The following is a 27574-nucleotide window of genomic DNA, read 5'->3' as shown; positions in this document are numbered from 1 at the left end:
AAAAGCTCTAAGAAAATAATTGCAGGAGAACTTTATTGCATTCTTAGAATTTACAGAGTACAGTTCTCTGCTCTAGGCTACTTTATTGTTCTTTTTGTCTTTCAAAGAAAGTTCTATATAATGTGCTATGGCTTTGTATTTTAAAGTCTTATTCAAATTAATTTTGAAAAGCATCTTAAGATTAAATAGCAAAAATTATGTCAGGCCATTTACCTTCAGTAGTGCAAATGGAAAAGATTGCTAATCTTCTGAGATCAGACAAGATTGGGTGTGTTCAGGATGGTATGTCCATAGACTAAAGATTGCTAATCTTATTTGTCATCCTGTTGGGTAGGGGGGATGAGCAACTGGATCTCTCTTTTGTGGTTTGCTTCTATTGCATATTCATTTTTATTTGTTTGGATCTGCACGATTTCATAAAGGTACTAGTTGTTTAAACAATAATAACAGTAATCTTTGAGGTTGGGGGGAGGTGTAAAGATAGAGAGGAGGATTTACAGGCCTAAGGTTCTGAATTTGATCCTTGGCATTTCATATGCTAGAGTGATCCTCTGGTTCTTCCTCTGTCTCTGTCTCCTCTGTCTCTTTCTCTCCTTAATAAATAAATATTTTTATTTTATTTATTTTCCCTTTAGTTGCCCTTGTTTTTCATTGTTGTTGTAGTTATTATTGTTGTTATTGATGTCATCATTGTTGGATAGGACAGAGAGAAATGGAGAGAGGAGGGGAAGACAGGAAGGGGCAGAGAAAGACAGACACCTGCAGACCTGCTTCACCACCTGTGAAGCAACTCCCCTATAGGTGGGGAGCCGGGGGCTCGAATCGGGATCCTTACGCTAGTCCTTGCACTTTGCACCACCTGCACTTAACCTGCTGCGCTACCACCTGACTCCCATAAATTAATATTTTTATAAAAATAACCATCCAGTAGCATAGGAGGTAGTAAGGAGGATGAGGTGTTAAACTCTCAAGCATTAGGTCCTAAGTTCAATGCCCAGCATCCCATGTGCCAGAGTGATGTTCTTTTTTTATAAAGATTTTATTTATTTATTAGAAAGATAGAAGGAAAAAGAGAAAGAACCAGACATCACTCTGATACATGTGCTTCCAGGGATTGAACTCAGGACCTCATGTGTCAGGTCCAGTGCTTTGTCCACTGTGCCACCTCCTGCTCTTTTTAAAGAGTAATGCTCTTTTTTTCCCCTTTATTGGGGGACCAATGGTTTACAGTTGACAGTAAAATACAATAGTTTGTACATGTGTAACATTATGACATAATACAACCCCCACTAGGTCGTCCTCTGCCATCATGTTCTAGGACCTGAACCCTACCCACCACCTCAGAGTCTTTTACTTCGGTGCAGTACATGAACTGTTCAAGTTCTGCTTAGTGTTTTTCCTTCTGATCTTTTCAACTTCTATGAGTGAGATCATCCCATATTCATCCTTTTGTTTCTGACCCTAACCCTTCCTACCTCACAGGAGCCAGGGACAGTAAATTGGAAAATGTGAGAAACACTTGGAGTTCTTTGGGGACACGAAGGAAAAGAATCATGTTGATCCAGAATTCTGATGATACATTTAGGTGCTGCAAAGACAAGACAGATACAAGAAGAGACTTTGTGTGCTAGAACATAACAACTGTACTTAGGAGAAAAAGAGACTTTGTGTCCAAGAACATACAACTGTGCTTAGGAGAATAAATGAAATTCCCCAAAGGGTCTGCAGAGTTTAAATCTGAATAGTAACCTTAGAAGGTAGCAGGCATAAAAAGCAGAAGATTATCCACTGAGTATGAATTGAGTATACTAATTACTGGAGAGAGTGTTCTCATAGACACAGGAAAAGTCTTGCTGGCATCACTAAAAGAAGTTCGGTTTAAATTTCATTATTCCATACTACATGTATTTTATACATAAATGTAACTCTTTTTTAAAATATTTTATTTTTATTTATTTATTCCCTTTTGTTGCCCTTGTTGTTTTATTGTTGTAGTTATTATTGTTGTTGTCGTCGTTGTTGGATAGGACAGAGAGAAATGGAGAGAGGAGGGGAAGACAGAGTGGAGGAGAGAAAGATAGACACCTGCAGACCTGCTTTACCGCCTGTGAAGCGACTCCCCTGCAGGTGGGGAGCCGGGGTTCGAACCGGGATCCTTCTGCCGGTCCTTGTGCTTTGCGCCACCTGTGCTTAACCCACTGCGCTACAGCCCAACTCCCATAAATGTAACTCTTACTGTTAATAGTTCTGGACTCCATTCCTTTCCTTGCAATAAACACACATGAACTAGCACAATATCTTCTCCATATCCCAGTTTCTTTTTCCTACAGACATACTAGACAATGAACACAATGCTTAGCCATCTCAGCGTGTTATATAAATGCTCATTTCCACATACACATGCCTGTTTCTACAGAATGGGACCCAAACAGCAGCCCGTGTGCTACCCTTCATGTTAGAAGCTCTCATGTTTGGATTAGCTACCTTGTTCTGTATTTGCCATCTTATTTGCTTTAGGACATTTTCATTTTCTGCAACTGGCTTTAGATCATCTCCCTAGACATTTGTGAATGGCACCTTGGCACCTCTCCTTTATCTTAGAGGCAGATTCTTTCAGCATCTGAGAAGTGGGATATAGCGGTTAAACACACAGACATGGGGCTAGGTGGTGGCACACCCAGCAGAACACATATGCTGCAACTTGAAAGGAGCTAGGCTCAAGCCCACAGTCCCCATTTGCAGAAGTGAAGCAGTTCTGTAGGTATTTCTCTTTCTTTCTCCTTCTCTGTCTCCCATTCCTTTTCTCAACTTTTCTTTGTCTTATCAAATTTTAAAAATAATGATAATAAAGGACAGGAAAAAAAAACCTACACAGACCAAACAAAACCAAAATGATAGCAGCAAAGACCTATCCAGTGGGTTTCATCTCCCAGTTTTGTCAAATACTGTTATAGCTCGTTTCTTTTGAGAGAATGGGGACCCCCAGCCACTTGCATTTCCTTCACCATACTGATAGGAACCAAGAATCAGCCTCCATCAAACTACTGCTTGCTCTCATGCCATTGTCTATATTAGTTTGTCTAAATGATGGTAGTACAGCATCTCATAGATAGTCCACAACTTCAGTCTTCCTTATATTTAGCTCAGTTCCTAGAATTAGGTACAGACCCCAACCGAGTACTGTAATCACCTCACTGCTTAGGGAAGAAAAAAGAGCCCTCCATTCCCCTCACCCCCCCCACACACACACACACACACATACACACACTCACACACACAGATCTGAAAGGTTGCTCTGTGAACCCAAACAGAATTCTTTCAGGGCCCTCATGACATGTAATAATTTTTTTCTCTAACTAGAATGACTCCTTTCCTGTTGAGGAATTTTATTATTTTCATTAGATTATTTCCTCAGAGCTCAAATCTTAATTTGTGTGTGTGTTAGATCTCAGAGTAAAGCTGTCTCTACTACTAAATTTTTATTTGACTTGCTGAGTCTCTTTCCAAATTTCACCAGGGAAGAAAGATTGTGAGCTTGTTGTTACAGACAGATGTTATAATTAAATTTAAGACACAGAGCTGTGTTCTTCATCTATGACACTGTGCCCTATTCTTACAGCTAATGTGTACTAGTTTATAATTGACAATTTATTTGGTTATATTTTACTCTTGCTAAAGCACGTAATTGCTTTGGCCTGTTTTTTAAAATGAAGATAGCTTAATTACAGAGGGAAGGTCTACTTATATTGAAACTTAAACTAATGAAAAGCAATTATATATTCAAAGCAGAGAAAGTGACCAAAGTATAAAATGAGCTAAAGACTTGAAGAGTTAATAATTTATCTTATACTGGGGTATATAATAGCCTGGTTTCTTATCTTCTCTGTGTCTCAGCTTCCTCATTTGTAGGGATGGGAATAATAGAAGACCTACCTTACAGGATTTTCTCAGGCTTAGATGGCATAAGGCATACTCTAGTAAATGGTAATCAGTTAACAAATGAGGGTGACTACCATTGCTATTACTATTATTACTCAAGAATTTTTTTATCTTGTCTCTGTCTCTTTCTATCTGAAAGAGCTGACCCAGAACAGCGAGACCCAACAAAGCTCAGTCTTAACTATTATGTCTTCTTTTGGTACTAGGTTCATGGTGGATTTAGCAAGCCAGAAGTCAGAGAGTCTGTCAGAAGACAGAGGTGCTCAGCTTGAACGGAAATCTCTAAACACCATAGCTAGCCATATCTGAACCTTACGTGTTATGAAAGAAATAGCAATGGAGCTAGCACATCCTAGTTGTTTTGCTTCCCACAACATGGTGATGCAGTGACAGCTCTCATTTGACTGGCTCTTGTGCCCTGTACACATGGCAGGATAGTCCCACCACAGTTAACCTGGTGGCCCTAATGAAATATGCTGACATGTCCAGGGTACAATGAGAGACTGACACACCCAGCAGTTCTCTGGGCACCTTCTTTTTTGTACCTAGTGAGAGCTCTTTTGTGACTAAAGGGTCTACCTTTAGAGAACTCATAAAGAAATTGAAACAGATCAGGCAGAAGCAAAGAGATGTGATGAATTTTTTTTTTAAGAAGAAAGGCTTTTTCTTTCCCATTTTCACTGTGACTGACTTGATGACAGTTTCAATCGGCAGCCCCAGGATCTGAATTTATCTTCTAAAAAAAAAAAAGTTCATTCTCAAGATTTCCCAAGTTTGTCTCGTAGAAATAGTCTCAGGATGGGAGTCGGGTGGTAGCACAGTGGGTTAAGCGCATGTGGCACGCAAAGTGCAAGGACCGGCGGCGGAAGGATCCCAGTTTGAGCGTCTGGCTCCCAACCTGCAGAGGAGTCGCTTCACAAGCAGAGAAGCAGGTCTGCAAGTGTCTTTCTCTCCCCCTCTTTCTTCCCCTCCTCTCTCCATTTCTCTGTCCTATCCAACAAGAATGACATCAATAACAATAATAACTACAACAATAAAATAAGGGCAACAAAAGGGAGTAAATAAACAAATATAAAAATAAATAAATAAAATATATTTTTAAAAAATAAATGGTCTCAGGAATGACAAGTAATTTTTTTTTTATTTAAGAAAGGATTAATGAACAAAACCATAAGGTAGGAGGGGTACAACTCCACACAATTCCCACCACCCAATCTCCATAACCCACCCCCTCCCCTGATAGCTTTCCCATTCTCTATCCCTCTGGGAGCATGGACCCAGGGTCATTGAAGGTTGCAGAAGGTAGAAGGTCTGGCTTCTGTAATTGCTTCCCCGCTGAACATGGGCGTTGACTGGTCAGTCCATACTCCCAGTCTGCCTCTCTCTTTCCCTAGTAGGGTGTGTCTCTGGAGAAGCTGAGCTCCAGGACACATTGGTGGGGTCTTCAATCCAGGGAAGCCTGGCCAGCATCCTGGTGGCATCTGGAACCTGGTGATTGAAAAGAGAGTTAACATACGAAGCCAAACAAATTGTTGAGCAATCATGGACCCAAAGCTTGCAATAGTGGAGAGGAAATGTTAGGGGGGTACTCACTGCAAACTCTAGTGTACTTCTGCTTTCAGGTATATATTTTGCAGTAGTTTATGGATACGTGTGAACATAAGCTCTCTCTCACAGAAACTGGTGTATATCTAGGTTATGGGACTTTGTTAGAAAGTGAACCACCTGAGATGAAATTAGAGTGTACTATAAAAGGAAGGTCTCACCCGAGTAATGAAGCTGAAGGGTTGTCATTCCACTCGTGAAGTCTCTGGACACAGTCTGAGGTGAAGCATGTTGAGGTGGCAATCGTTGCGTTGGTTAGGTTGTGATCGGCGGATGCAATATTATTTGGTATGGATTGGGAGACGCAGACGGGAAAGTGGGCCCTATCCAAGGGTTCCAGGACTGGGGGAAGTAGGGGCTCTATAGTGGAGATGTGAGGTTCCTGCTGTCTTAGGGTTCAAAAAGACTATCGATAGTTAATGTTATCATCACATTATTTGGTAATTGGGTTAACTTTGAAAAGTCCTTTTGTTAGGGTTTGCTGTACAGTATCCAGTATCTTTTATATAGCTGTGCTATTGGATGCTTCTAATCTACTTGGTCTAGGCTTTTGAGAGAGTCCGCATATCAAATACACAGCCTATATATTAAAAAATTCAGTTTGTGTTTTGAAAACCTTTGAGACATACAATTGATTTTCCCCCTCTCATATTAATCAACTACTGATTTATATGTCTACATTTTGCTAGGAGTGTACATAAACACCATTCCCACCACCAAAAGACAAGTAAAATTTTACCATAGGAATTCACTGACTCTGCCTTTTATGACCATATTTGAACAAGCTACCCCATATTGGGCATTTAAGCCCATATAAATAAGTAAAAATGAACTGAAATCATCAGTGATTGACAGAATAAGCTTTGTAAGACATAAAATATATACATAGGAAATTTGATTTTATAGCTGTAAAATATTTTCTTTAAAAATAGTGCTAAAATCTATAATGTGAACCTACCGAAGCTGAAAGGGGAAAAGAAAAAGGTGAAGACTATTATGTACTCTGGAGTTTTTAAATTGTATTACTGTACTCAATAAAATGAATGTGCTCCCTGAAACTAATGAGATTTGTGTTTTATGTTTGTAACCAACAGAGGTAGCTGACGGCGATGAAAGATTGGACGGCATTTCTCTACCACCAACAGGTAAAAACACATTTACATTTTCATCACCCGCTGGAATATATAGCACATGAAAATATTTGCATTAAAAATGTTTTTAATATTAGACACAGATGCTTGAGTAAATGGCTCCTGTAGCAGACCCAGACCCTGATAATCAGAGCCTCTTGATGCTCTGTGTTCAGAGATTATTTTTTTCACATGAATATGAAAAGCTACAATTTTCTCACTGTTTCATATTCTTAAAAACTACAGAACAGCAAGTCCTAAGAACTTAATGTCATAACGTTTTGCCTCCCCAAACCTTTGAACATTAAGTATTTTAACATGAAATGGCATTTCTTTTTTACAACAGACATCACACCAATCTGATGAAATTAATGCCCATTCTGTCCTCTCCCACCCTGCTCCCCAAAGGTTCCTCCAATGGAACCCAGCAAGTTTTATGTGGTGTGGAGGCATGCCCCCCCCCCCCAAGGACCTTGTACAAGCACAGTGCAACTGAACAACTTCCTGGCCCAATGTTGTAAGCTCTACATTCTTTGGGTTTTTTTGTTTTGTTAAGATTGTATTTATTCATCAGTGAGAAAGACAGGAGGAGAGAGAGTCAGACATCACTCTGGTACATGTGCTGCCAGGAATTGAACTTAGTACCTCAAGCTTGAGAGTCCAGTTCCTTAGCTACTGCACCATCTCCTGGACCGTAAGCTCTACATTCTTGGAAACAGACAGAAAGGGAGACACCAAAACATTACTCTAATATCAGTGGAGTTCCACACATAAACACCATAGACAGCAGTGGAGGAACTCCACTGATATTAGAGCAATGAATCGAACCCAGGGCCCCAAACACAATAAGGCATATACTTTATTTGTTGAGCTTATCTTCCAGCCCCCATAAGCAGCACTATTTTTTTTTTCTTTTGTTGCCCTTGTTGGTTTTTATTGTGGTTGTAGTCATTATTGTTGTTATTGATGTTGTTGTTGGATAGGACAGAGAGCAATGGAGAGAGGAGGGGAAGACAGAGAGGGGGAGAGAAAGATAGACACCTGCAGACCTGCTTCACCGCCTGAGAAGCGACTCCCCTGCAGGTGGGGAGCCAGGGGCTCGAACCAGGAAGCAGCACTATTTTAATTAGGAGATTGACTAAGCCAATCTACCCAACTTGGGTGGAACATTCTTAGTTCTAAACAAGATTATCCAAATAAAACATTCCACTGAAACATTTGCTACAATGTTAAACCATAAGCACTATTCTGATGTCACATGAACTTGACTCTCCAGTAATGCTTCCAACCCCAGCCTCCCACCTCTGCCTGTCTTCATACCTGAGTCTAAGAGACAGGTGCCTAATCAACAAGCCATGTGACAATGCATTCCCCTCATTTGATCCCAGGACTCAGATTGCCCTCAAAATACCTAAAGATTCTCTGCCCATAACACCCAGACATACCAAAAACCCCAATGTGAAATGGCTCAGTGAGTGTTTTCTCCTTAAGATTTGGGGTGGCAAGCATTCCATTACTCTCAGCAAATACTGCCGGAGTCGCTGGTCGGTGTAGGCACTCTTTTTTTTTTTTTTTTTTAAGATTTTACTTCTTCATTGGTGAGAAAGATAGGAGGAGAGAGGGACAGAGAAAAACCAGACATCACTCTGGCACATGTGCTTATATGGTGCCAGGTCATGTGTTCACTGATAGCACTCACCTGAGACAAGAAGGAAACAGTGGATAGGTGTTGCACAGGCTTTATTAGTGAGCTTCAGACAAGGGGAAAACTCAACCCTGTAAATGATACAGCGCTTTCTCTGACATGGTGTAGCTAAGCAACAGATACACGGATAAATAAATGAAATGAGTCATCTAGTGCAAAAAAGAACCTGCTGAAGTCAATTTCTTATAATATGTAGTCATTATATAAGTGAGATTTCTCCTCTTATTTGACTGTTTCCACTTTAATGAATTAAGATAATTGTACTATATGATCTCTATTGTTCCTTCCTATTCTATCCTTCTCTGAATACCAACCAGGACAACTCACATTACCCTCGTTTTCATCACCCGTGGACTTTTCCCAGCTGATGTATGAAATCCTGCTTTTAATCATAAATTTTCAGGAGGCCCCTTGGAGGGATACCCTGCTGTTCTAGTTGTGCTTCTCAGGGCTCCAGAGCCTCCCAGGAATTGGCACTGACATCCTGGCCATGCAGTAGACTTGTCTTAATTTTTGAAAATCATTCCCCTTGAAATAATATCTTTGTGTTTCCCTACTTGAATATGGAGACTGAAAGATTTCTGATATGAGAAAAATGGAACAAGGGGAGTGATAGAACAACCTCATGAAACTGAAAAGAATTTCAAGGAATCTGAGAAAGAAGGAACCTTAGAGATCATCTGGTCCCAGCTCTTCTTTTATTCAGTCCTTTTATTTTACAGGTAAAAAAGCCTGAGGCCCAGAAACATTAAATGACTTTCTCAAGGTCTCACAGCTGGTTGGCTCGTCTCTCAGCCTGTACACCTCCTGGCTTTCTCTCCCTAAGCCAAAGCCAGCTCTTCTCTGCATGTTTCTTAAAGCTCCTGAGAGATGGTGGATGTGCTAATCCCTTTAAGGTTCTACTTCAATGTCTTGCAGTCTTCACTTAGAATGTCCATTGCGGTTTGAACTCAAAGAGTTCTCTCTCTGCCCCTGCCTCAGACTGCAAGGTCATAATGAAGATAGCAGAACATGCCTGCAGGTCCTCCCCTAGATTCTTGATAAATAATCAATGCAAATGACTAAGCAGCATGATAAATAATACCGTTATCATTTAGGAAAGGGAGAGAGAAGTTGCAGATCAGTTCCCAAATGTCATAGTGAGAAAATTAAATAACCTTGATAGGTTCTCATGTCCACAAAAGTATAACCATCACTCTGGGAGGCTTTTTTGCTTTGTTTGTAGTTTTGTTTTTTACCTGAGCACTGCTCACTTCTGGCTTAAGATGGTGCCAGATATTGGACCTGAGACCTCAGAGCCTCAGGCATGAGAGGTGTGTGTGTGTGTGTGTGTGTGTGTGTGTGTGTGTGTTGTTATTTTTGTTTGTTTGTTTGTTTTGCATAAACCATTAGGCTGTCTGCCTGTCCTTGGGAAGTCTTTTATGAGTTACAACACAAGTGATAATTCCATTCTCTCTTGGGGGGAGACTATATGTGCACAGAACCCCACCTTTTTGCATTTGTTGCTTCATCCTTAGGTTAGAGATTCACTAGTCAGACCTTTTTTATATTTGAGCTGACAACTGTTGATCCTTTTTAAAGACCTTGATTACTTTTGTAAGGCCTTTTTTCTCCTTCTACATCTGTGTGAGTTGTGAAATTCAGAATTCTGTGAACCACAATCACCCAGGTCACAGGCACAGTCAGGCTGCCAATGACATCTATTTCAACTCATCACATTTAAGCAACCACCTACTCATCTAACTTTAACAACAACAAAAAAAAAAAAATGGGAAGAGCTACTATAGTAGGAAAATGTGTTTTCTTCATTTCTTTTCCCTCCTTTAAGTATGTCTTTGGGGTCAGTTGCTAGGAAGCAACACTGAGAACTATGTTAGGTTCTAGTCAGCAAAGGCCTACCCCAGGAGAGCCCTCCGAGCAGAGAGAGAGAGAGAGAGTGTGTGTGTGTGTGTGTGTGTGTGTGTGTGTGTGTATGTACACATGCTGGGGGAGGGTGACACGGGGACTGTGACAGCAGGCTAGAAAACCACCAGCATTGGGAGAACATTCATGTTAGAAAAAAACAGAGAACATGGAAAGTAGACTTGAAACAGGGTAGTGTCATTTGCAAATAGCTCCCTTTGCATAAATTGACAGATTTAATGCAATTTAATTACAGTGTAAGGAAGAAAATATTAATTAATTTTGTCACCCAGAGGTGCTCATTATTGTATGTTTTCTTCCCAGAATTTATACATTTTATTTATTTACACAATGGAAATCAACTACATAAAATTTTGTTTCCTGTGTTTTATGTAACCTAACACACATGTTCCATTTTATTACAAATATTCATATACATTATTTTCAAAGCTACACAGTATTGTTGTACCTGTAAATAATTCTATTTTAATCATTTTCTCTTACTGCACAGTAGACGAACATGCTCTAATGGGAATACACATTTGTGGACTCTCCTACAAATGTCTTAATAGCCAAAATTGTTCCTTTAGCAGAACTAGAACCTTGGCTAAAAGGAAGTGATTTAGATAAGAAGCACAGAAAGCCCTCCAGTGACACCACCTACAAGCCATGTTCTAGAAAAGTGTGCCACTTCCTTTAGAGAAGTGTCCCCCTTCACTTGCTTGTCCCTGTTGTAGGTAATATATTTGACAGCAGGAGAGAAATCACAGAAGACAAAGCCAGATTTCATAGCCTAGATTTTCATTCAGTGATACTGCTCATTAGCATATGTAACATTCCCATTTGATTTTGCTCAATGATCCACTTAGCATTTCAAGTTACTATGGATGTTTTATGAAGTTTACTGGTCACATCCAAGTAGTATTCGTAAACTTTCTTTGTAATGTGTAGTCATCAAACCTCCAACATGGTAGACAAGTTTTTGAAAATTGCTTTAGAAGTCCAAAGTAGAATTCATGTCACTCATTGTCCAGTGAAAAGGAAGTAGTTCTCTTGGGCAGGGGTAGATAGCATAATGGTTATGCAAAGAGACTCTCATGCCTGAGGCTCCAACGTCCCAGGTTCAATTCCCCTGCATCACCATAAGCCAGAGCTGATCAGTGCTCTTGTAAAAAAGAAAAGAAAAACAAAAAGTAGTTCTCACTTCCCTGTTTTTCTTCTTCCTCCTAACCTCTGTAAATGAATGGAGTTTTGAAGCATTTTATTTTAATGTAAATTGCTTAGATGCAGTCTAGAGGAAAACATCTCCAATAGAGTAGTTGGAAAGGCCAAAATCAATTAGACTTTCATCAAATTAGAAGATGACAAGGCTGTTTGGATTGATAGGATAGCTCTAACTTATTGGATAAAAGCACTTGTGATACTAGCTTCCTCCCAAAGAACCACCTGTAACTGAATAAATGCAGGTGATACATGAATTCTTAGGGAAAAACTGCACGTAGACTGTGTCAATACAGTGGCAAAAAAATAACTAATTAAGAGATAAGAAACTCAAAGTAATCAGTTAACAATATGAGCCCTAACAACTATTTCAACATAATGGCTCTGTGAGTGGTCTAGTGTTTTGATACTGTATAGCAACTGGCTACAAACATCCTTAATTAATATTACATATTTGATTTGGCCCCCAGTACATTTGCCCATCACTTTAGTAAAACAGACATGAAAATCTGGATACATTTTTAAGAACTATCTTACTGTGTGGGTATTTGTTTTACAAAAACAATACCGCAGATCCCTTATTCTGGTGGTGGATTTAAAAACCATTTTATGTATAGACATTGCATTTAGGCTTTATTGGTTATAGAAAACAAATCCCCCTGAATCTTTGACACTTAACTCAAAAGCCAAAAATTGGTTCAAAAGAAACTTACAGTGTAAAAACACTAAACCCCATGGGGAAATTTGCTGTGCTGTTTCACACCTTTCCCCAGCACTTATTTTATCAAGTCATAAAGTGTTAAGAGTCCAAAGTCATTGTAGAGTTATTGGCAGAGTTATTGGTGAGCTTCAAGGCCACCCAGAGCAGACTAGCTCATCAGCCACTCTTAGAACCTAAATTCCTTACTGCCCTGTCCAAGGTACTGAACAGCTAAACCAGGAGCAAGGAGGGAAGCCGTGGGATGAACCATTACTTCACTGAAGACCAGCTAATATAGCGAAGATGAAATGAGACAATAAAGTGTCCCTGTAATGTGACAAAGCTGGTTTCAGGTGTGGCTTGTGGAATATTATGACCAGACAGCTACATATCGTATATGTGTGTCTTTAAGACATTTTTTGAAGTTTCAAGGAAGGGTCAAAGAAGTTGCTTCCAATATACACACTTAGCCTTGTGCTTTTCAGGTCGGATAGTAACCCCTTCTTTGAGACAAGTCCCTTTGTCCATCCAGGCATCTAATAAGGTACAGTAAAACAAGGCATTTGTTTTTCTGCAACATGTTTTAAAAATGTGTCTTCTGCCTTTCAGAAGGAGATGTTTCTCAAGGGAACTGAAAAGATTCATTAGTGACCATTTGGCTCTGTTACAATGAGGTGGATATGTTGCTAATACAGATAGGAACATCTGCCTTAACATCTACCTTATAGCTGTGAGATATGTTCAGAATGCGCCATGAACCTGTAAAAGCACTTCCTTCCAAGACTGAGAAACAGCTTGGATTTTTCAATACTTGAGGACAGTGGGGCTTACTCAACTCACAGATATGTGCAATGGATCCACAAATGGGAAAAACATATCATAAAACTGCAACAGTCAAATCATACTTTGTAAATTAAAACTGTATTTGTGTTTACTTACTGTGACTACTGTGCAGACTTTATTCAGAAATCCTTTTATAGGTTTTCATAGAAAAATTATTCCATATGTATGGATAATGTCTCAATCTTCTGTATATATGTTTTATTAATATGTAAATATTTAGATTTTTTAAAATTACTATGTTCTTTAAAAAAAAACTCAATGCAAGGCTAGTTGTGAACATGGTGTATAACATTGTACTGTGAGATCAGTTCCCCAGATGCTCTTTATGTCCATTCTGGAAGAACACAATAAATTACTTTAATTGAATGTGACTGCTTCATGCCTGTGTGAGCCTTCCTGTGTTTATACGACCTTGTTCATTAATTAAAGGGTATTACGACTCTAATGGTGTTTCACACAAAGTTTGGTCTCCTTATGAAGTTAATTCTTAAAAATAAACAAACCGACAAGATTGCTACCAGAAAGCATCTTCAAAAGTGGAACAGCACCGGGCTCTGCCTGGTGAGGCCCCCTGTAGCTCTCGAGCATTGGGAAGCAATATGTTTGAAGCCTACTTTTCAATGAATTAGGTAGCTTTATAATCTTCACTTAAAAGGTTAAGCCCTGCTTCTATGGAAACAACACATCAGAAGGACAAATCAATCCTTTTGAATGCAAAGTGGTGTTCAAACATAATTGCTTTATTCTCCTATCTGAACACTAGAGGGTGCTGTTCCTCCCTAGGTTACAGCCCCCACCACCACCATCACCACCTCCAAAAGGCATCAGCAGCCCCCAACCTAGAGCACCCCAGAATTGGTCCCTGGGTCTGTTTTGTTGGCCTTCATTTTGGAGTGCCCTCTGCTAGTTCACAGTTGCAAGGAGCAGTGGGCATGGGTGGTGCATTGTAGCTGATATGAAGAAAGCAGCTGTATTTCAAGAGTGAAGGCAACAGGATAAACTGCTGCAAAAACATGGAAATCTAAACTACAGCCAGCCAGAGTTTTCCCTCTCAGAAACAAGGGCCTAGCACCAGTTTTCCCCGTCTGCCATAATCCCTAGGGTGTGGCCTTCAGCAACAAAAAATTTGTCGGGGGCTGTGGCATCCTCAAATGTTACTTAGCCCAAGGACCCTGGGTGTCTTTCTGCCACAGGCTGACAAAAACAGGGACCCAAGTCAGGTGTTTCACTGGAAGGAGAACCACTTACAGTGTCAGAAATGAGTTCTTCCCTCCCACCAGCTCAGTCTCACGCAGTAGCATGGGACAGCAGGTGGCTGACACTGTTCTCCCAAGTCCTGTTCAGCTACACTGAGCACCTCTGTTAGGAGATGCTGTGCTGGCTCCAGATAGCACAGGGGTTAGGATGAGGGAAGGCTAAGGTCTGGGAAGTGGGCTAGGCTTTGTGGAACAAAGAGAGCTGGGGACCACCAAGGCAACGTCAGTAAGAGTTAAAAGGTCTTAATCAGATGCATGTGATGAGCTGAGCCATCTGACTATAGGCAGGAACTCCTAAAGCAAGGAGTCCCTAGGAGAAGCTATTTCAGGACAAACACAGTCTGCAGGCCCCAAGTCCCTATACATGGCCTTGGTGACTGTCTAACTTGGAGTGGAAGAAGGACAGGGAAAGGGATGGTGTCTGGGCCAACCCCACATTTCTGCCTGGGGACTCATTGGCATGGTAGCACCATTGACAGCAAGAGGGGGAGTTCCAAGGATGTAGGAGTCTCTTTCTCTCTTTCTCTCTCTCTCTCTCTCTCTCTCTCTCTGACCAATTTTTTAAGAATTGGATGGAGGACAGGGGGAGGCCACTCAGTAGTATTGTGCATGTATAATGTCCTTGGTTCATTCATCAAATAAGTGTGGGGGAGGAGCAGTTCAGAAAGAAGTGCTTTGGAGGAGGTTGACAGTTGAGTTCCTGTGCACATGTAACTCCCATTTGTTCATTCAGCAAGTATTTGTTGCCTACTTTGGGGGTTTAGTGTTGCTCTAATGGCCAACAGAATCATCACAATGAACCCAAGACCTTGCCTGTATGGAGCTGATAACCGTGTCATGTGACCTCAGGAAACACCAGCATATGAGACACATTGTGTTCCTGATCTGCCAGAGGTAACTGAAACTTGATAGTTTTTTCCCAATTAGAGGCACTCGAGACTTGAAGCACTGCTCAGTCTCCACCATTCAAGGCAAAGCTTCATTGATATCGTGATTCACGACCATCAGCTTATAAGGAGCTACTAGTCTCCATCATGCCACAGGCTTTTAGTTCTTTATATTTTTATTTGTTTGTTTGTTTGTTTAAGATAAAAGCAGAGAGTGAAAGAGACCACAGCACTGATGTGCCCTTCATGCAGTGGGGACCAGGCTCAAACTTGAATCACACACATAGCAAGCAATGAACTACGCTATTTATTTTTTTAATATTTATTTATTCCCTTTTGTTGCCCTTGTTGTTTTATTGCTGTAGTTATTATTGTTATTGATGATGATGTCATCATTGTTGGATAGGACAGAGAGAAATGGAGAGAGGAGGGGAAGACAGAGGGGGAGAGAGAAAGATAGACACCTGCAGACCTGCTTCACCACTTGTGAAGTGACTCCCCTGTAGGTGGGGAACTGGGGGCTTGAACTGGGATCCTTATGCTGGTCCTTGCACTTGGTGCCACATGCGTTTAGCCCACTGCGCTACCCCCCAACTCCCGAACTACGCTATTTATTTTAAGTAAGCTATTTCACCAGCAAATTTCTTAGAATTTTTAAAATCTTATTTATTAATAAAGATAGAAAGCCAGAGCATCCCTCTAGCAAATATGGTGCCAGGGAACAACCTAGGGCCTTAAGTTTGAAAATCTGCCACTGAGCTACCTCCCCAGCTGCTAAAGACTTATTTATTTTTATGAGAGAGACAGAAACCAGAGCACTTCTCAGCTCTGGCATATGCAATGCAAGGGATGTTTTCAAGTCCTGTGTTCTGCCACTAAACTATATCTAATGTGTTTGTTTACTCTCCCTCCACTTTTCCACTGAAATTTAAGTCTTGGTATGTCAGGTATCTTACCTGTAAGGTCACTGGTGCAAACATATTTCCCAGACACCTCTCCCCTCTCCCCCCAGGAAAAGCTACTAGGACAGATGAGTATTGTTTGCTACCATTTGCTACTTCCCCATCTCAAGGGCCCAAATCATATGAACTACCTCTGTCCCTAGGTCATCACCTTTCATAAATAGTGGATAATTGTATCTGCAGAGTGGACAGAGATGTTGGATGTATACCATGAATATTTAATTATTCTAATGATTAAGGCAATACTTTGAATTTACACAAATTGACTTCTATATTCTAATTTCAAGATGATGACAATAATCACCCTACCAAAAAGTCCCTAGATATATATATACATATATGCACAGTTATTTATTATTTATTTCCACTGTTGCTAACAGTGATTTTTTTTTATTGCCTCCAGGATTATTACTGGGACTCGGTGCCTGCACTATGAATCCACTGCTCCTGGTGGCCATCTTTTTTCCATTGTTGTTGGTGCTGTTGTTACTGTTATCGCTTGTTGCTGCTGCTGTTGTTGTTGGATAAGATGAAGAGAAATTGAAAAAGAGGAGGGGAGATATATATATAGAGAGAGAGAGAGAAAGATAGACACCGCAAATCTGCTTCACCACTTGTGAAAAGACCTCCTTGCAGATGGGGAGCTAGGAGCTCAAATGGGATCCTTGCACAGGTCCTTGTGCTTCACACTATGTGCGCTTAACCCGGTGCACTACCACCAAACCTCCCAGTGAACTTTTTTAAAAAAAACATAAACATGCCATAATGAGAAAAGCCTAAGATCTTCTTTTGCTGAGCCAGGGCCTTGCACATGTGCTATTTTACCATTCCCCTGCCAAGTTTTTTCATTTAGATAAAGAGACAGGGAGAGAGAAAAGAAACCATACTGGAGAAACAGAAAAGACATTACAGTACTGGTGCTTCCTCTGGTGTTGAGATAACACCCATATGGTGCCAGAACTCAAAATTGGGTCACACATCTGACCTGGTAATCTATCTCTACAGCCTCCAAAGAATGATCTAGAACATGAGTTCAAGGGGGCTAATATGGGCTTTGCTATGGTTTACGAGTACTGATGTTCCAAACAGACTTGGTACTTAAGGATTTCTGATGTGTGCCATTTTTATCTGTTACTGCTAAGAAACTGAAGGATGATTTAAACTAACTTTGAAACTAAGCTACTTTAAATAATTTCTTTAAAACACTTTCCCAAAACAAAACTGATTTGAGTGTGTAAAGTGGAGGAGCTAATCAGAAACCAGTTCTCTTGACTTCCAGTTATGCAAACTCCCCACCATGAAGCCCTAACAGTTTTCAAATAGCAGATCATCTGCAAAATGTGTATAGAGTGGAAATCAATTTCCACAAAGGAAGTTTGAGGGTCCTAAATTGATTCAATGAAGGGGTGAACCACTGCATATTCTGCTAGGGAAGCTTTCTTCTATACTCTGGCAATACAGGGAGGAAGAGGGCACATTGTAATAGATGGCACTAGCTTTATATACTAATGAATTAAGTGTCCTCCCAAAGTCATGAATTTCTCAAGAGTGGAGAAAAACAATCAGCTCTGACTCAGTTAACAAGCCCCTATTAGCCTCATCCCTTCTTGTGATGCATCCTGTAACACTGTACCATCCTTAAGGAAATATTTCACTGGTGTGACTTCCATTTTTTCCTGCCAGTCATCAACACTCCTTGTAATGTGTGGACAGCTCTGACTCTTCTTAAGATCTTCTCTGTGGTGGTCTCAGAGGGTAGATGGTGGCCACCGAGGAGTAGGGGGACCACACAGGGGATCAAGCCAGGTCAGTCAGAGCCACCAACTCCCCAGCTACACACACCTCAGCCCCTCTGCAACAGCAAGAAGAGGAGGTGGCTGAGGCCGGAGAGGCAGTGGTGTCCCCTATGGATGATTGGTTTCTGAGCCTGGACTCACCCACCAATGTCTTGTACAGGACAGGGCAGAATGGGCTGATAATAGATCCAGTGCCACAGAATGATGACCCCAACCAGTGGTACATATCATTTATAGTGAAAAGTTTAGATATGTTTATGATTATTTCCGGGATGTTCTGCAGCATGATGAAAGAAGTGAACCAGCTTATAAACTAACCAGAGGCGCTACTGAGTTAAACGCAGCCAATTATACAGTGTAGCATTTTCAGAGCGTTCTTCTAAAGTCACTTCAAAAGGATCTACATAAGGAAATGAACTATATCTCTGCAATAATTGAGGAAAAGCCCCAAAACGTGTCAAGTTTGGCATCATAGGCAAGTATTAGATGAGTGGCTGAAAGATCCATCACAGGGGCTGGAGTTTATCACTGATATTCTTTTTTTTTTTAAATATTTATTTTTATTTATTTATTCCCTTTTGTTGCCCTTGTTGTTTTATTGTTATTGTTGTTGTTGGATAGGACAGAGAGAAATGGAGAGAGGAGGGGAAGACAGAGAGGAGGAGAGAAAGATGGACACCTGCAGACCTGCTTCACCGCCTGTGAAGCGACTCCCATGCAGGTGGGGAGCCGGGGTTCGAACCGGGATCCTTATGCCGGTCCTTGTGCTTTGCGCCACCTGTGCTTAACCCGCTGCGCTACAGCCCGACTCCCACTGATATTCTTAAGGAGGATGCAAAGAACTACCATGCCTGACAGCATCAGCACTGGGTTATTCAGGAATTTAAATTTTGGGATAATGAGCTGCAGTATGTAGACCAACTTCTCAAAGCTGATGTGAGAAATAACTATGTTTAGAACTAAAGATACTTTGTAATTTTGAACACCATTGGCTACAATGACCCCACTATATAGGAAAAAGAAGTCCACTATACTCTGGGAATGATCAAACTAGTACCACATAATGAAAGTGCATGGAACTATCTGAAAGGGATTTTAAAATATCTTTTTTTAAAATTTTTTTATTTTTTTATTTCTTTATTGGGGAATTAATGTTTTACATTCAATAGTAAATACAATAGTTTGTACATGCATAACATTCCCCAGTTTCCCATATAACAATATAAAATATCTTTATAAATATCCCAATTTATTAAATCAGTTACTTGATTTAAGTCACAGTTCCCCATACCTAACTGCCTTTCTTGTGGATATCTATGAAGACATGCTAGAAAACCACTGTGAGGACAAGGAGGGCATTTTTTTTTTTTATTTAAGAAAGGATTAATTAACAAAACCATAGGGTAGGAGGGGCACAACTCCACACAATTCCCACCGCCCAATCTCCATATCCCACCCCCTCCCCCGATAGCTTTCCCATTCTCTATCCCTCTGGGAGCATGGACCCAGGGTCATTGTGGGTTGCAGAAGGTAGAAGGTCTGGCTTCTGTAATTGCTTCCCCGCTGAACATGGGCGTTGACTGGTCGGTCCATACTCCCAGTCTGCCTCTCTCTTTAAGGAGGGCATTCTTAATAAGCACTAGAGTTATGTGAAATCCTAGCTAAAGAAAAGGACACTATAAGAAAGGAATATTGGAGATATATTGGGAGAACTCTTCAAAGCAAACAAAACACAGAAAATGGCCCACCAACAAATGCACAGCAATAATGCCATCTAGAAGAACTTGATGGAATGCTTCTATTTTGTTTTTAAAGACTCTGATGCAGAAGTTTAAAACTAGAGCAAACATTGCCTTTGCCTGTAGTGTAAGATATGCATCATACAGGTACTGCTTTTTAACAAGAATTATGTGTGATGTTCCTCGGGTGCCAGTGCTATTCAGACAAGTTCTAAGTAATTCGATTCTTTTAAAGTAATTCTGGGGAGTGGGGGAGGAGAAGAAACACAGTCCCACAAAAGAACTTTTTTAGTATTATCAACATTTACTATAATCCCTTAGCATCTCCTCCATAAACAATATGTGTAACAGAATTTGCAACAATAATGATTGCAGGTAATGTGTATAATGGATGTGAAGTCACTTAAATTTGGTTAAGTAAGAAGAGAATACACTTGTTACATTAGAGCTGCTATGCCACACTCACAGTATCTTGCTATCACTGTAACTAACTAATGCCAAAGGATGATTTTATAATTACAGAAGCCAGACTTTCCATCTTCTGTACCCCATAATGACCCTGGGTCCATACTCCCAGGATAAAGAATAGGAAAGCTATCAGGGGAGGGGATGGGATACAGAATTCTGGTGGTGGGAAATGTGTGAAGTTGTACCCCTCTTACCCTATGGTTTTTGTCAGTGTTTCCTTTTTATAAATAAAAATTTAAAAAATAAAATTATAGATCCTAAATTTAAAAAAAAATTTCCTATGTGTGTGTGATTCATGTCATGTACTGTTTAGGTGTTTTTCCTACCCATTATTATTTTAAAATATATTTTATTTACTTTATTTCAATGAGAAAAAGATACAGAGAAAGAGACAGACAGAGACCATAGCACTGCTCAGCTCTGGCTTGTGCTGGTGCTGGGGGATTGAACCTGAGACCTCAAAGCTTCAGGCATGAGAGTCTTTTGCATAGCCATTATGCTATCTCCCCAGCCCTGTCCTATCAATTAAATAAAGGGTTCCCTGAGAGTGAGCACCCGAACTGGCTTTTCCCTGCCTTTGTCACAGTAGGATTAGTTCACAAGCCATCATGGATTGGACCTTGAAAAATTCATATTAAGTGAAATAAGTCAGAAACAGAAGGATGAATATGGGATGATCTCACAAGCCATCATGGAAAAAGCATATGTGAACTGTGTAGCTAACTCTTGAGCTCTGGCTTTAAATACTGACTATATTAAAAGATAGGAGCCAAAATTCACTGTACTCCTACCTGTATGATTACTGTAACATACAGCTTTAGAAAATGAAAAGGGGGTTGAGCAGAAGCGCAGTGGGTTAAGCGCAGGTGGTGCAAAGCGAAAGGACCAGTGTAAGCATCCCGGTTACACTGAGCCCCCAGCTCCCCACCTGCAAGGAAGTCACTTCACACACAGTAAAGCAAGTCTGCAGGTGTCTATCTTTCTCTCCCCCTCTCTGTCTTCCCCTCCTCTCTCCAATTCTCTCTGTCCTATCCAACAACAATGACATCAGTAACAATAATGATAACTACAACAACAATAAAAAACAACAAAAGCAACAAAAGGGAAAATAAATAAACAAATATTAAAAAAGAAAATGAACAAACTCTCAAAGATCAAGAAAGAACTTTTAACTGAAAAGCACCCAGTGACTTTGACTGTAGAAAGAAGAAGGTAGTAAAAGCCAACTAAACTAGTCTGGATTCCTTTGAAATATTGAGGAGGAGAGCCTAGAAATACTTGTTTTAAATGGTGACACTTCAGAGCTCCATGAAGTGTGCATATTATAATGTGCTAGGAGCCAGGTTCAAGCCCTGGGTCCTCACCTGCAGGGGGAAAGCTTCACAAATGATAAAGTAGTACCACAGATGTCTTGTTTTTCTCCCTCCCTCCCTCTCTACTTCACCTTCCCTCTCAATTTATCTTTCCCTATTCAATAAATAAATAAATAAAACTGTTGTTATTATGATTATTACCACCAGGGTTGTTACTGGGACTTAATGCAGGCACTACGAATCCATCTCCTGGAGATCATTTTTCCTTTTTTTATTTTATTTTCTTCTTTCATTCTATCTTATTAGCTAAGACAGAGAAATTGAGAGAGAGGAGAGGGAGATAGAGAAGGAGAAAGAAAGACAGACACCTGCAGATCTACTTCACTGCTCATGAAGCATCCTCCATGCAGGTGGGGAACAGAGACTCATACCTGGACCTTTGCACATAGTAATATGTGCACTTACCCATGTGTACCACTGCCAGGCCCCCCAAAATATTTTTAAATGGTGATACTCTCCCCATCTCATTCCCTCATTTAAATGAACTGTAAGACTACAGAATTGAAGCTGTGACTTTGGAACAAGAATAAATAGTAAAATACTCTCTGCTCAGACTCAGACAGTGGTTTCTTAGGTATAACAATAAATCACAGATGATAAAATAAAGTTAGGTAACATAAATGTCATAGAAATTGAAAGTTCAGGGGCCAGCAGTAGCACAGTGGGTTAAGCACACACAGCGTGAAGCATAAAGAATGGCGTAAGGATCCCAGTTCAAGCCCCTGGCTCCCCACATGCAGCGGAAGGTCACTTCACAGGCAGTGAAGCAGGTCTGCAAGTGTCTATCTTTCTCTCCTCCTCTCTGTGTTCCCCTCCTCTCTCAATTTCTCTCTGTCCTATCCAGCAAAAACAATAGCAATGGCAACAATAAAAATAACAACAGGAAGTTTGGGCAGTAGCGCAGCAGGTTAAGCACAAGTGAAAGCGCAAGACTGGCGAAAGGATTCTAGTTTGAGCCCCTGGCTCCCCACCTACAGGGGAGTCGCTTCACAGGCAGTGAAGCAAGTCTGCAGGTGTCTTTCTCTCCCCCTCTCTGTCTTCCCCTCCTCTCTCTATTTCTCTCTGTCCTATCCAACAACGACGGCATCAATAACAACAACAATAATAACTACAATAATAAAACAACAAAGGCAACAAAAGGGAATAAATGTTTTTTAAATAATAATAACAACAAGGGCAACAACAACAACAAAAGAAATTGAAAGTTCCATGTTTCAAAGAACACAAGGTTCTGCTTTTGGTGAAAGGTCTGGGGAAGGGATAGCAGGATCAAGTCCAGCTGCAAACATGACAAGAAGCAGCCCCTGAAACAGCCCAAGAAGCAGCCCAGGGAAATAGATGACGAAGACAAGGCATCCATAATCTGAAAGAACAGCAGAAGGAACTAAGAGCGAAAGCCATAGAAGGAATTAAGAAATTTGACAAAGAGTAAACAGTTCCTTGTTTCTGGGGCAATGGTGATCCATTGCTATTTTAAAATATCTGAAATCCCTGCCCCATGTCATCAGCTGCCAACACTAAGAATGAAATTTCTTGGAAGTTGTTGTAAATTTAAGAATAAACTTTAAAGGAGGAGGAGGACTACATAATATAGTTAGTAGTCTATCTTATTATTTTTTAAAATTTTTTTCTTTTTAATATTTATTCCCTTTTGTTGCCCTTGTTGTTTTATTGTTGTAGTTATTATGTTGTTATTGATGTTGTTGTTGTTGGATAAGACAAAGAGAAATGGAGAGAGGAGAGGAAGACAGAGAGGGGGAGAGAAAGATAGACACCTGCAGACGTGCTTCACCGCTTGTGAAGCCACTTACCTGCAGGTGGGGAGCTGGGGGCTTGAACCGGGATCCTTCTGCCAGTCCTTGCACTTTGCACCACGTGCACTTAACCCGCTGCACTACCACTTGACTCCTGTGGTCTATCTTTTCTTCTGTTCTTTTCACTCTGCCACTTCTGCCTAACTGGGTGGTCAAAATAAAGCTCATCCAGAATCCTGCTAAAGTATGCATTTCTAATCTCTATCCTACACCATTATTTCTCATTAATCTGTGTTATCTATAATTCTATCAACTCATTTGAAATAGAAAAAAATATATAGGACACAAAGCATGTGAAAAGAACTTGTAGAAGGAGAGAACAATTTTACAGATCCTTTTTCTGATAAAGAATCCAGAATATATCAAGAATCTTGGGGGGTCTGGGTGGTGGCACACCTGTTTAAGTGCACATGTTATAGTGTACAATGGCTCAGGTTCGAGCCCCAGGTTCCCACCTACAGGGGGAAAGCTTCACTAGTGGTGAAGCAGTCCTACAGATGTCTCTCTGTCTCTCTCCCTCTCTATTACACCCTTCCCTCTCAATTTCTGGCTGTCTCTATCCAATAAATAAATAAAGATAACAAATTAATAATAATGATGATAATAAAAGAAAACTGGGTGGACTAGATAGCATAATAGTTATACAAAGAGACTCATGCCTCAGGCTTCAAGGTCCAGATTCATTAATCCCCCACACCACCATGACCTGAGCTGGTCAGTGCTCTGTTAAAAAAAAAAAAGAATCTTAACTCAAAAATAAAGAAGACGAATAACCCAGCTTAAAAAATGGGCAAAAATAAGCGTGCTGATTGGGTTATCATGTGACTGCATGAGGTGTGGCACCCACAAACCTTTTAACGACTTCGGCACATTATCTGTCTGACATGAACTATGGAGAAAAAAAAAAATGGGCAAAATATCTGAACAGATTCTTCTCCAGAGGAGATCTCTAATTGGCCAGTAGACCACCAGACAGATGAACTGATGCTCTGTATCCTTAGTCGTTAGGGAAATGCAAATCAAAGTCACAATATAGTACCACTTTACACCTACCAAAATGATGTTTGATGCAAATACAGAGGAAATGGATCTTCAAATACAACTGGTAGGATTGTAAAATAGTATGAGGCCTTTGGAAAACAGATTGGCAGTTCCTCAGAGTTAAACAGAGTTACATGACTTAGCAACTACACATCTGGGTACACACCTAGGAGTCTACCCAACAGAACTGAAAACCTATGTCCACCTAAGATTTGTTCATAAATGTTTAGAGCAGCATTCATTATTCCAAATAGACACGAACTAGAAACAACATATATGCTCATCAACTGATGAGTGGATAAATAAACTGATTTATCTCTGCAGTGGAATATTTAGCAATCAAAAAAATTGATAAAACAATGAACTAGTAATGCAAGCTAACAGGCCAGCAGGTGTCTATCTTTTTTTCTCCCTCTCTACCTTCCCCTCCCCTCTCAATTTCTATATGTCCTGTCAAGCAAATAAAAAGGAAAAAAATGCCATAGGGTGCAGTGGATTCAGAGTGCAGGCACTGAGCCTGGCAAATAAATAAATAATTTTAAAGGCTATGTTTGACAGTATATGAATTATACTTCAGTAAAGCTGTTATCAAAAAGACTTAAGTTAGACCTTCATACCTTATTCTGTATATGACAATCAAGTCTAGATATTTCAAGGATTTAAACAACAAAATCATAAAAATATTAGAACTGTTTTAAAATATTTACTATTTATTTATTTATGAGAAAGAAGAAGAGAGAGCCAGAGCATTACTCTGGCACATGTAGTGCCAGGGACTGAATTCAAGTGCTCATACTTGAGGGTTCAACACTATTCACTGTGCAACCTCCCAGACCACAATACCAGATTTTATTTTATTTTGTCACCAGGGCCATTGCTAGGACTCGCTACCTGCACTACAAATCTACTACTCCAAATCACTACTTTTTTTTTCTTTTCCTTGTTCTTTTTTAATAGAAACAGAGAAAAATTAAGAGGGAAGAGTGGGACAGGCAGTGGCACAAATAGTTGTTACAATGTGCAAGTACCAGAGTTCAAACCCCTGCCCCCCATCTGGAGGAAGGAAAGCTTCATGAGTGGTGAAGCAGTACTGCAGGTATCTCTTTCTTCCTATCTCTCCATCTCTTTTGATTTTTCTGTCACTACTCAATAAATAAATAAATAAATATTTTTTAAAAGAGAGATGGGAGGGGAAATAGAGAAAGGGAGAATAATAAAAGAGATATGCAGCACTACTCCACCACTTATGAAACCCCCCACTCTTGAAGATGGTGATGAGGGAGTTGAACCTGGGTCCCTGAACACAGGTTCTTGCACTTGGTAATGTGTGCATTCTATGGACTACACCACCACCTATCCCCTAAGAATGTTTAATTAATATTTATATAAGGATTTCCCAAATGTGATGCCACAGAATCAAATAAAAATTAGTTCATTTTATAATCTAAAAACCTTACATCAGAGAACTATCAGGAGATAGTTCACCTGGTGAAGCATACATACCATGATTGAGGACCTGTGTTAGATCCCCAGCTGCCACATGGAAGTACCTGCAGAGAGGACAGTTCACAAATGATGAACTAGTGCTATGGTGTGTTTGTTTGTTTGTTTAAACCAGAGCATTGCTCAGTTTATGAAGGTGATAGGGATAGAACCTGGGACATCAGAACCTCATCAGAGGCAGGAGAGTCTTTTTGCATAACAATTATGCTATCTCCCCCCAACCAATGTTTCTCCTTTTCTTTCTATCTCCCTCCAAGCCTCTATCTAAAAGAATAGAGTCTGTGAGAAGTTAAAGAATAGCACAGGTGTGAAGTCCCAGCAAAGCTGTAGTGCCAAAAATAAATAAATACAGGGCACCAATGTAAAAACCCTGTGGTGAAGGGGAGGGTGGCCATTGGGCTTCCCAGCACAGTGGGGGTGGGGGTGGTGGGGATGGGACACAGTCTTTTGGTGGTGGGAGTGGTGTTTATGTACAATCCTATTAAAGTGTAAACATATAAAGCACTATTTAATTAATATGAGAGGCGAAAAACTGATGATATGTCTAGAACTTCTTAAAACACAGACTGAGTCTTTTTAATACATAGGCTGTCTTTGATATGTTGTCTCTCCCAAAAGCCTAGACCAGGGAGAACAGAAGCAACCAGTAGCACAGCTATATACAAGATGCTGGGTTATTATACCCCAAACCCTATCAAAGGGACTTTCCAAAGTTAACCCTATCACCAAATAATATGACGATAACCATAAATATCCTTTGTCTTCTTGAACCCTAAGACAACAGGAACCTCACATTTCCACTATAGAGCCTATATTTCCCCCAGTCCTGGAACCTTAGGGTGGGGCCCAATTTTCTGCATGCTGCTCTCAATTCAAATCAAATAATATTGCATCCGCGGATCGTAACCTAATCAACGCAACGAGTGCCACCCCAGCATGCTTCACTTCAGACTGTGACCAGAGACTTCAGGTGTGGAATGACAACCCTTCAGCTTCATCACTCAGGTGAGACCTTTCCTTTCATAGTATTCTCTAATTCCATTCCAGGTGTTCCACTCCCCAATAAAGTCCCCAAACCTAGATATAGTCCAGGTTCCCTGAGATAGAGCATAGATTCACCCGTGCCCATAAACATGGGGAAAAATATATACCTGAAAGCAGAAGTACACAAGAGCATGCAGGGAATACCCCCAGCACTTCATCTGCACTATTACAGTCTTTAGGTCTATGATTGTTCAACAATTTGTTTGGCTTTGTATGTTAACTCTCTTTTCAGCCACCAGGTTCCGGATACCAGCAAGATGCTGACCAGACTTCCCTGGACAGATGACCCATCAGTATGCACTGGAGCTCCGCTTCCTCAGAGCTCCACCCTACTAGGGAAAGAAAGAGACAGGCTGGGAGTATGGATCGACCAGTCAATGCCCATGTTCAGCGGGGAAGCAATTACAGAAGCCAGACCTTCCACTTTCTGCAACCCACAATGACCCTGGATCCATACTCCCAGAGAGATAGAGAATGGGAAGGCTATCAGGGGAGGGGATGGGATATGGAGATCGGGTTATGAGAATTGTGCGGAATTGTATCCCTCTTATTCTATGGTTTTGTTAATGTCTCCTTTCTTAAATAAAATAAATAAATAAATAAATAAATAATAAAGCCTTTTTCAAATATTTTACAAAATTAAGTG

The 27574-nt window shown here is 40.4% G+C and overlaps 1 protein-coding gene and 1 pseudogene across 9 annotated transcripts in view; both read left to right on the top strand.

Annotated features, from left to right (window-relative positions):
• BEND7 (BEN domain containing 7) overlaps nucleotides 1-27207 on the top strand; it is a 115288-nt gene extending 88081 nt beyond the window's left edge. For 4 of the 9 annotated variants that reach the window (XM_060192186.1, XM_060192184.1, XM_060192194.1 and 1 more), the window contains 2 exons: nucleotides 6639-6689; nucleotides 8697-13416. In XM_060192186.1, the coding sequence (XP_060048169.1) occupies nucleotides 6639-6689; nucleotides 8697-8815 (170 nt within the window). In that variant the 3' untranslated portion in view covers nucleotides 8816-13416. Of the gene's footprint in view, nucleotides 1-6638; nucleotides 6690-8696; nucleotides 13417-27160 lie in introns of those variants that run through there. The other 5 variants (XM_060192191.1, XM_060192187.1, XM_060192189.1 and 2 more) reach the window with 5 other exon arrangements.
• LOC132539201 (small nucleolar RNA U13) lies at nucleotides 24113-24225 on the top strand (annotated as a pseudogene).
• Nucleotides 27208-27574: the final 367 nt, after the last annotated feature.

Source organism: Erinaceus europaeus, chromosome 6 (genome assembly GCF_950295315.1).
Source record: "Erinaceus europaeus chromosome 6, mEriEur2.1, whole genome shotgun sequence".
NCBI lineage: Eukaryota > Metazoa > Chordata > Mammalia > Eulipotyphla > Erinaceidae > Erinaceus > Erinaceus europaeus.
The sequence above is the reverse complement of the archived record's forward strand: the minus strand, read 5'-3'. Positions and strand labels throughout refer to the sequence as shown.